The sequence below is a fragment of the Vulpes lagopus genome, chromosome 2 (genome assembly GCF_018345385.1).
Source record: "Vulpes lagopus strain Blue_001 chromosome 2, ASM1834538v1, whole genome shotgun sequence".
Lineage (NCBI taxonomy): Eukaryota > Metazoa > Chordata > Mammalia > Carnivora > Canidae > Vulpes > Vulpes lagopus.
The window spans coordinates 138,217,945-138,228,883 of NC_054825.1; the positions used below are offsets into that span (position 1 = coordinate 138,217,945).

Sequence of the window (10,939 nt, forward strand, 5' to 3'; positions counted from 1 at the left end):
GGTGTCCCTCTTTTTTTTTTTTTTTTTTTTTTAATGAAACAAATGTGTTAGGCAATTTCAGCTCAATATGCTACTCTAACCTAGGACCCTCCTACAAACTACAAAGCCATTTTATTCACCTGCTGCCTGGACATCTCCACTTAAATGTTGGCCACTTTAAACTCAGCATGTCCCCTACACAAGTTGTAACACTTCCCTAAACCTGATTCTCTTCTGACTTTTCTTCTCCTCTTTTCATGAGATGAAGTCATGGTTTTTATTTTATTATTGGATTATAGTCGACACACAATGTTACATTGGTTGCAGGTGCACAGTGTAGTGATTTGTCAAGTCTGCATGTTATGTTCTGCCAAATGTGGCAACTACCTGTCACCATACACCACTGTTACAATACCATTGACCACATGCCTTGTGCTGCGCCTTTCATTCTCATGACTTATTCATTCCTTAACTGGACGCCTTTATCTCTCATTCCCCTTGACCCATTTTGCTCGTTCCTCCAGCCCCTCTTTTCAGGTAACCATCAGTTTGTTCCCTGTATTTACAAATCTGTTTCTGCTTTTTGTTTGTTTTGTTTCTTTAGATTCCACCCATAAGTAAGATCATACAGTATTTGTCTTTTTCTGTTTGACTTACTTAGCATGATACCCTTTAGGTCCATCCATATGGTTGGTTGCAAATGACAAGATCTCATCCTTTTTATGGCTGAATAACACTCCATTGTATATGTAGATCACATCTACTTTATCCATTCTTCTATCGATGGACGCTTAGGTTGCTTCCATATCTTAGCTATTGTAAATAACTACAGTTAACATCGGAGTGCATTTATCTTTTTGAATTAGTGTTTTTATTTTCTTGGGTAATTACATTCTAGTAGAATTACTAGATCATGTGGTATTTTTATTTTTAAAATTATGGGGAGGGCAGCCCGGGTGGCTCAGCGGTTTAGCGCCGCCTGCAGTCCAGGGCGCGATCCTGGAGACCCAGGATTGAATCCCACATCGGGCTCCCTGAATGGAGCCTGCTTCTCCCTCTGCCTGTCTCTGCCCCTCTCTCTCTGTGACTCTCATGAATAAGTAAATAAAATCTTTAAAAAAGTAATAAAATAAAATAAAATTATGGGGAACCTCCATACTATTTTTATAGTGACTGCACCAGTTTGCATCCCCACCAACAATGCACAAGATTCTTTCTCTTTCCTCTACATCCTCAACAACACTTGTTATTTGTCTTTTTGAGTCTAGCCATTCTAATGGGTGTAAAGTGATACTTCATTGTGGTTTGATTTGCATTTTCCTGGTGATTAGTGATGTTGAGCATCTTTTCGTGTGTCTGCTGGCCATTTGTATATCTTTTTTGAAAAAAAAAAATCAGGTATTCTCATTTTTTAGTCAGATTACTTGTTTTTTGGTATTGAGTTATATAAGTTCTTTATCTATTTTGGATGCTAACCTCCTATTGGATATATCATTTGCAAATATCTTCTCTCATTCAGTGGATTGCCCTTTTGTTTTATCAATGGGTTCCTTCCTTATGCCAAAGCTTGTTATTTTGGTGTAGTCCCAATAGATTAATTTTACTTCTGTTTCTCTTGCCTGAAGAGACATGTCTAGAAAAATGTTGCTAAGGCCATTGTCAAAGAGATTGCACCTGTGATTTCTTCTATGATGTTTATGGTTTCAGGTGTCACATTTAGGTTTTTAATCCATTTTAAATTTATGTAGAGTGTAAGAAAGGGGTCCAGATTCATATTTTTTCATGTAGTAGTCCAGTTTTTCCAACCCCACGTATTGAAGGGACTATATTTTCCCATTGCATATTCCTGCCTTTTTTGGTCATAGATTAATTGACCCTATTAGCAGGGGTTTATTTCTGGGCTTTCTATTGTGTTTCATTGATCTATGTGTCTATTTGTGGGTCAATACCATACATACTGTTTTGATTATCCCAGGTTTGTAGTATATCTCAAAATCTGAGATTGTGAGACCAGCTTTGTTCTTTTTCAAGATTGCTTTGTGTATTCTGGGTCTTTTGTAATTCAATACAAATCTGTGGGAAAAAAAATGCTGTTTGTATTTTCAGAGGAATGGCATTAAATGCATAGGTTGCTTTGCGTAGTATGGACATTTTAACAATATCTTTAAATTCATGATCATGGAATATCTTTTTTATTTGTGTCATCCTCAATTTATCTTATCATTGTTTTAGAGTTTTCAGAATATAGGTCTCTCACTGCCTTGGTTAAGTTTATTCCTAGGCATTTTATTCTTTTTGGCATAATTATAAATGGCATTTTTTCCCTCAATTTCTCTTTCTACGACCTTGTTGTTAGCATATAGAAACACAACCAATTTCTGTGTATTAAGTTTGCATCTTGCCACTTTACTGAATGTATTTATTCTAATAGTTTTTGATGGAGTCTTTAGGGCTTTCTATATACAGTATCATGTCCTCTGCAAATAGTTGTGCTTCTTTCTTGCCATTTTGGATACCTTTTCTTTTTCTTGCCTGATTTCTATGGCTAGAATTTCCAGTAGTATGTTCAATGAAAGTGGTGAAAGTGGACATCCTTGTTTTGTTTCTAATCTTAGAGAAACACTCTCAGTTTTTCACCATTGAGTATATTGTTAGCTGTGGGTTTTTCATATGTGGCCTTTATTATGTTGAGGTATGTTCCTTCTAAACTTACGTAATTGAGAATTTTTATCATGAACAGATATTGACTTTTATCAAATGCGTTTTTTGCCTCTAATGAGGTGATCTTATTATTTTTATCCCTCATTTTGTTAATGATTGATTTTTGAATATGAATCATCTTTGCATCCCCAAGATAAATCCACTTGATTCTGGCAAACGATCCATTTAATGTATTGTTGAATGTGATTTGCTATTTTGCTGAGGGTTTTTGAAACTGTTCATCAAGGATATTGACCTGTAAGTTTTTTTGTTTTGTTTTGTTTTGTTTTGTTTTGTAAGATCTTTCACTGGTTTTGGTATCAGAGTAATGCTGGCTTTGTATAATGTATTTGAAAACTTCTTCTATTTTTTAGAATAGCTAGAGGAGAATGGGTATTATCTTTAAATGTTTGGTAGAGTTTCCCTGTGAATCCATCTGGTCCTGAAGTTTTGTTTGTTGGGAGTTTTTTGATTACTGGTTCAATTTCATTACAGGTAATTGATCTGTTCAGATTTTTTATTTCTTCCTGATTCAGTTTTGGAAGATTGTATGTTTCAAGGAATTTATCCGTTTCTCCTAGGTTGTCCAATTTGTTGGCATGTAATTTGTCATAGTATTCTCTTATAATCCTTTGTATATCTATGGTGTTGGTTGTGTTCTGATTTTATTCATGTTCTCTTTTTTCCCTGCAGCTAGCTAAATGTTTATCAATTGTGTTTATCTTCAAAGAACCAACTCTTGGTTTCACTGATCTTTTCTATTATATTTTTTTAGTCTCTATTTCATTGATTTCTGCTTTGATCTTTACTATTTTCTTCTGTTTACTAAACTTTTTATTTCTTATTCTTTTCCTAGTTCCTTTAGGTGTAAAGTTAGGTTGTTTATTTGAGCTGTTTCTTGGTTTCTTGAGGTAGATGTCCCAGAGATTTTGGACTGTTGTGTTTTCATTTTCAACTGTCTCTATGCATTTTTTGATTTCCTCTTTGATTTCTCTTCATTGACCCATTAGCTATTTAGTAGCATATTGTTTAGCCTCCATGCGTTTTGTGTTTTTTTTTTTCCTTTTTTTCCTTGGTTGATTTCTAATTTCATACTGTTGTGGTTAGAAAATATGCATGATATGCATTTACTCATAAATTTAATGAGACTTGTTTTGTGGCCTAACTTGTGATCCCTCCTAGAGAATTATTCATGCTCACTTGAAAAGAACGTGTTTTTTTGTTGTTTTGGATGGAATATTTTGTGTATATCTGTTAAGTCCATCTGGTCTGGTGTATCATTGAAAGAAATTGTTTCCTTATTGATTTCCTGCTTGGATGATCTCTCCTTTGATGTAAGTGGGGCATTAAAGTCATCTATTATTGTATTACTGTCCTATTCTTCCTTTATGTCTGTTAATATTTGCTTTATATATTTAGGCACTCCAATATTAAGTGCATATATATTTATAATTTTTTTATCTCCTTTTTGGATTGATGCTTTTATCATTATGCAGTGCCCTGGTCTCTTACTAAAACAAAACAGTGTTTGTTTTAAAAACTATTTTGTCCAGGGGCACTTGGATGGCTCTTTTGGGTGGCCAACTCTTGATTCTGGCTCAGGTCATGATCTCATGGCTGTGGGATCAAGCCTTGCATCAGGCTCCGTACTCAGAGCAGAGTCTGCTTGAGAATCTCCCTCTCCATCTGCCCCTCCCCCTTGCTTATGCGTGTGTTCTATCTTTAAAATAAATAAATCTTAAAAAAATAAAATCTATTTTGTCTGATATAAGTATTACTACCTCAGGTTTTTCATTCCACTTTTATTTTCAGGGAATATCTTTTCCCATCCTTTCATTTTCAGTTTATATGTGTCTTTAGGTCTGGAGTCTCTTGTAGGCAGAATATAGATAGGTCATATTTTTTAAGATCTATTTCACTCTGCTGTGTCTTTTGATTGAAGCATTTATACCGTTTATATTTAAATTAATTATTGATAGGTATGTACTTATTGCCATTGTGTTAACTTTTCTGGTTGATTTGTGGGTCTCTGTTCCTTTCTTCTCTTCTTGCTGTCTTATGATTGATGACTTTCTATGGTGTCATGTTTGGATTTCTTTCTCTTTATTTTTTGTGTATCATAAGTTTTGGGTTTGTGATTACCATGAAGTTCATATATAGTAGCCTAAGTATATAGCAGTCTGTATTAAGTTGATGTATAAGTTCAAACACACTGTAAAAGACCCTTTTTACTTACTCCTCCATGTTTTATGTATATGTTGTCATACTTTACATCTTTTAATTCATAATTTTCTTCTTCTTTTGGCCTTTACCACTTAAAGAAGCCCCTTTAACATTTGTTGTAAGGCTAGCTTAGTGGTGATTAACTCCTTTAACTTTTGTCTGGGAAATTATTTATGTCTCCTTTTAATTCTAAATGATAATCTTATGGATAGAGTATTCTTGACTGTAGGGTTTTTTTCCTTTCAACTCTTTGAATATATATGCCACTTCTGCACTGCAAAGTTTCTGCTAAAAAAAAAATCAGCTAATAGTTTTAGGGGGTTTCCCCTTTTTGCTTTTCTCTTGATGCTTTTAAAATTCTTTCTCTTTAACTTTTGATACTTAAATTATATATTATGGGCCTCCTTGGGTTCATTTCATTGAAAACTCTGTGCTTTCTGAAACTGGGTATCTGTTTCCTTCCCCAGGTTGAGGAAGTTATCTATTATTTCTTCAGTATGTTTTCTCCCCCTTTTTGTCTCTTTTCTCCTTCTCAGACCTGTATAATACAAATGTTTTTCACTCAATGTTTTCTAAGTGATCCCTTAAACTATCTTCATTTTAAAATTCTTTTTTCTTTGTGCTCTTCAGTTTAGGTGCTTTCCATGACTCTGTCTTCCTGATTGCTGAGCCGTTCTTCTGTATCTGCTAATCTGTTGTTGATTCCCTCAAGTGTATTTTTTATTTGTGATTGTGTTCTTCAACTTCAATTGGTTCTTTATATTTTCTCTTTGGTTCTTTATATTTTCTCTTTGTTGAAGCTCTTACTGAAATCTTCCACTCTTCTCTCTAGTCCAGCAGGCATCTTTATGATCATTAGTTTAAATTCTTCATCAGGCATTTTGTTTATTTCTGTTTTATGTAGTTCTTTTCCTGTGCTTTTGTCTTGTTCTTTCATCTGGCACATATTCCTCTGCTTCCCCGTGTTGGTTGATTTTCTGTGTTTGTTTCTCTGAATTAGGCAGAACAGCTACTTCTGAACTTGCAGGAATGGTCTTGTGTATGGTCATGCCTTATGTAGACTGTGTGTGCCTTGGGACTCGGGCTGGCTCGTGGGAGCTGTGTCTGGTGTGTGCTTGGGGTTCTGGGGCCCTCCTTACTGGAGTGCCATGGTAAGATGGCCAGAGCTATCCCAGGGCTGTCCACACAGAGGGCACCTAGGGAGGACAGCAGTAGCTGAAATGGGTGGAAGCCAGGCTGGCCTGGAGTGCTCAGAGGAGTGGGCACCCTGGTGAGATAACTGGGCTGAGGATGGCAACTTGCTGGGGTGTTCTGGGGCTCTGTGTGTACACAGCACCCTGAAGGGTGGCTGAAACAAAGGCAGGATGGGGGCCAGGAGTCTCAGGCTGCTCCAGTCACAGGGTGCCTTGGTGGGGCAGCTGGAATGGAGGCAGGCACGGGGGACAGAGTGTCTCAGGGTGCTTAGCACAGGGGCTGCATTGGTGGGGGAATTGGAGACAAAGCAGACATGAGCCAGGAGGTCCAAGAGTGCTCTGGGACGGGGGTGGCCTAGGAAGCCACCTGGGGCCAAGGTGGAGCAGGTCGGGTGTGTTCTAGTGTGCTTCATGCCTGGGTCACCTTGATGCGATGGCCGGAGCTGTGGGGGGTGCTGACCCGAGGTGCCCTGGTGGGCACCATGCTGGAGCTGCCTTGGTGGGAGCAGCTAGGGCTGGGGTGGGCTAGTGGCCTGGGGCTCCCTGAGTAGCAGGGTGGCCATGCCATCTGGACTCTGCTCCTGTCTGGATATGAAAGTGGAGGGCAAATATCACCTGTGGTCACCACCCCTCCCACCTAGAGAGAGTTCCAACAGTTCTCCTGCTGTTTTGTGGAGGCTGGATCTTTTATAACTAGTTGTTCTTTCAAACTACAGTTTTTTTCTGTGCTCCAGGGCAGATAATTGCTCCTGGTCCCCCAGTACTACCTCTCCCCACTGCAGTTGGCAGCGTCGGGTGGGTTTCCCCTCATTAATGTGTCTCTGTCTCTCTTGCTGTTCTCTACATGGCCTTGCTAGCCTTTGTTGTGCAGAAGCCATCCAGTCAGCTGTCAATTTTTTGTTTCTTTATTTTGTTTTGTTCTAAGTAGGTTTGACACCCAGCATGGAGCCCAGTGTGGAGCCCAACGTGGGGCTTGAGCTCACGACCCCGAGATCAATACCTGAGCTGAGATCAATAGTTGGATGCTTCATTGACTAAGTCACCCAGGTGCCCCAGCGCTTGGTTTTTCATCAGGAGTAGTTGCTCTATAAATAGGTGTAGGTTTAGAGTGGCCTGCAGGACTTGAATTTGGGGTCCTCCTGCCATCACCATTTTAGACTGTCAGCTCAAGGAGCCAGTCTCACACAACACGACATTTGTTTCCACATCCAGAAGGAGCCTCTGTTCTGACGCTGTGCGCTCTCCAGGAGCTTCGAACATGCTCATCCAACTGCCCATGGTCCTTCTGTGCATGAAAGTATTTAGCCAAGCCACAGGGAAATAGGCACAAAACCCCACTTTCTGTAACACACAGACGTCATTCACAGTGTACAGAAGTCATTCCGTATACCAGTTACATTTATTTAAAGACAGGTCACTCTCTTCCTCACTCCTCCCTGCCCATCATAATATTTTTTCCTGGAATGATCTTTGGGGCCTCAGCTGTGCCACTTGCCCTACCAGCCCTCTGCATATTTCTGTCAGGCCGTTCTGGATTTGGGTGACAAAATGACTCCTGACCACAGAACGTTTCCAGAGAGAGATCACAGAGAGGCAATGCATTATGTCAATGCATTATGTGACCCTAGATGGGGCAGAGGAGAGACATTAAGGGGACAATGGACACACTTGGGATAAGGTTTCAAGAAGCGATTACATTATTGTGTCTGTGTTAGTTTCTGGATTTTGGTCATTATCCTATGATGTTATGGTCCACTGTCCCATTTTTAGGAAATCACACCAAAGTCTTGAGTGGTAAAGAGGCATTGTGTCTGCAACTTCTTCTCAAATACTTTAGGCAGAAGGTCTTTGTGTACATGTGTGCCTGGCACACATTTGGCAGGATGGGATGGATGATAAGGCATGGTCATAAACTGTCAACATTTGGGCCATCCTGAAAGGCACAGAGGAACTCTTGTACCATTTCCCCCACATTTTTGTGAGTCTTAAATTATTTCAAAATAAAAAGAACCTAGGTGAGGTAGGTGAGACCTAGCTGGGAGAACTCTAAATGTGGAATACGTCTAGGCTCCTTGAATTCAGTTGGTTCCAAACTCAGATCCTAATTGTTGGGTTTCTAAGGAGACTGAGGTCTACTGCAAGTCAGAGTCCCTCCATACCCCTTGGGGTCCTTAGACATCCCAAAGGCACTAGGAGAACTCAGGGTCCTTATTCCCCATCCAGGGTACTTCCCACTAACCCATTATGCCAAGAGCTGTTGGAGATTCTACAACTGGGATCCTCTCCCTGCCAATGATCCCACAGTCCAGGGGAAGAGTTTATATCCACTCTTGATGGGTAGTGGTGCAAAGCCATATGGACTTCATCACAACCCTCCTTTTTAGCCCCAGAGTGGAGTAAATCTCTACGATCTCCCTTTTCTCCAGCTTCCTGTTGGATTGTTAATGAGGATGAATAATGCAAGATATGACCAACTTTTCAGGGAGTACCATATACACATGTGCAGATCACAGCTGCCAAACAGATGCTTTGCCAACTCACAGCTGCTAGCAAATAGCCAGCTCTGTGTGATGTCATTGCCCTGAGATGTGGCAAGGTGGGGGAGCAGAGGAGGGCCGAATTCCTGTCTCTGTCTCAGCAGGATTCTCTTGTCTGTGCAACTTGCAGCCAAGGGATGGGATGTGGGATCTCTGTGGCCAACACACAGACATGCTGAGGATGTAAGGCAATCATACTATTTTCATTACCTTGGGTTTGGCAAGATTTCTGGCCCCATGCTAACCTGACATCGATTAAATGAGATAATGTGTATACACCTCTTGGCACACAGGAAGTGGGCAATAAATGATAACTGATATAATAGTAATAATTACAGTAATAATCTTAAGTGCTGTAATAATGGAGCAGTAGTATTAGAGCAATAGTTATTTAATGGGAGTAATAATAAATATAATATTATGACAATCATTGGCATTGGGGGTTGAAATGGGAGTGGCTTTCCACATCTTTTTTTTTTTTTTTTTGAGATTTTATTAATTTCAGGGATGCATGGGTGATCCTGGAGTCCCAGGATCAAGTCCCACATCAGGCTCCCCACAGGGAGCCTGCTTCTCCCTCCGCCTGTGTCTCTGCTTCTCTATGTGTCTCATGAATAAGTAAATAAATAAAATCTTTTTTTAAATGATTTTATTTATTTATTTATTTGAGAGAGAGAGAGAGAGAATGAGCACAAGCAGGGGAGCAGGAGAGGGAAAAGCAGACTCCCTGCTGAGCTGGGAGCCCCACGCAGGACTTGATTTCAGGACCCCGGGATCCTGACCTGAGCCGAAGGCAGATGCTCAGCTACTGAGATGCTCCCCCGGGTGCCCTGCAAAGGAGCTTCATCAGTGATGTATGACGATAACTTAGCAGACTGAATGGGAACTCTCTGTACTTTCTTAGTTTTGCTGTGAACTAAAACTGATGTAATAAGGAATAAACTCTACTAAGTTATTTCTAAAAAAAGAAGAGAGGAGAAAGCAAGCCGACCGACACACCTGGTTGGCGATGCTAGTGTCGGTCTGTTCCGGGGGGGACAAGGCTCGCAGTTCCCCCTGCGCCGAGGGGACCCCCGCCCCCCACCCTGGTGGGGGGGCGCACGCGCCAGGACAAGGAAAATGGTTATTTCCACGTTGCTCTGCCGCTATGCTGACCTTCAAATGACACTGATGCTCCATTGCTCTTGGGCTTCTCTGTTCACATTTGGGTGTTGGGTGCTGGTGGAACGGGCCCTGGGTGCGGATGGGACAGGTCTGGGTGAGGCGGCCGCGTCCCCTGCACCGGCGGGGGCTGCAGCTGCGAGGCGGGCGGGCGAGTGGACGGAGATTCCCCCTAGTCCACAGGCCGTGGGGGTGGGGGGGTGTCCCCGGGTCACCCACGGGGCTCCCTCTCCTTCGCCCAATGAAAGGCTCTCTCTCCTTCCTTTCGCGTAGGAAAATGCGCAGCTCATCAGAGAGGTGGAGGTGGACAAGGTCGTGGCCCTCTCCGGGGAGCAGGTGGAGGCCATCAAGCAGCTGTGGCGGGACCCGGGGATGCAGGAGTGCTACGACAGGAGGAGGGAGTACCAGCTGTCGGACTCCGCCAAGTAGTGAGTACGCGGCCCGCCCCGGGAGCCGCCCGCAAGATGCTCCTCGCCGGGACCAACCGGCTGCCCCTAAAACGGGGCGCTGGGCGCTGGGTGTCTGGGCGGCGTCGCCCTCGGGCTCCTGGGTGCCTCGCCGCGTCCTGAGCACCAGGGCCGCCCCACATCTCTGTCCTTGGCCCTTCTCCGCGCCTCTATCCTTTTCAATGAGATTCAATGAGAAGCTCCATCAAATGTGGGGTTCCTTTAAGGGGCCTCATCTCATTTGGGGCGCTGAAATCTTCTGACTTAAAATCGGACTACCGCTGCCCCTGGCTCCCTGGCTCCGGCCTTCCTCCTCCTCCTCCTCCTCCTCCTCTCCCCTCTGCCTTTGGTTTCCCGCTCAGCGCCTGCGGGATCAGCTGCTGCGCTCCCACCTGACCTCAGACTCGAGACCCTCCGTGCCGGAGGCCGCGGCGGTGGCCGATCCGGTGCTGCCCTCTCGTGGGCAACACGGGTTCTGCAGGCGCGGCGCGGGGAGGCCGCCCAGGCCGCGAGCCCTTCCTTTGCTTGTCCACGCCCCGGGAAGGCCTACACCCTGTCTTTTTGATTCATAAAGCTCTAGCCTCAAATCATTGCTCCCTAAGGTAAAATGAAATAGATGGGCCTGCGTGCACACGGAGGTCACAGAATTTCGTTGCTTTAAGAATTTCTGGAGGCAGTGCGTCCGTCCGCTAGGTCACTG

At 42.7% G+C, this 10,939-nt stretch overlaps 1 protein-coding gene across 1 annotated transcript in view; it reads left to right on the forward strand.

The window, feature by feature from the left end:
- Window positions 1-10,939, forward strand: part of LOC121478324 (guanine nucleotide-binding protein subunit alpha-14) — a 183,222-nt gene that overhangs the window by 165,462 nt on the left and 6,821 nt on the right. The window contains exon 3 of the mRNA XM_041733290.1: window positions 10,067-10,221. Coding sequence (XP_041589224.1) covers window positions 10,067-10,221 — 155 coding nt within the window. The remainder of the gene's footprint in view (window positions 1-10,066; window positions 10,222-10,939) is intronic.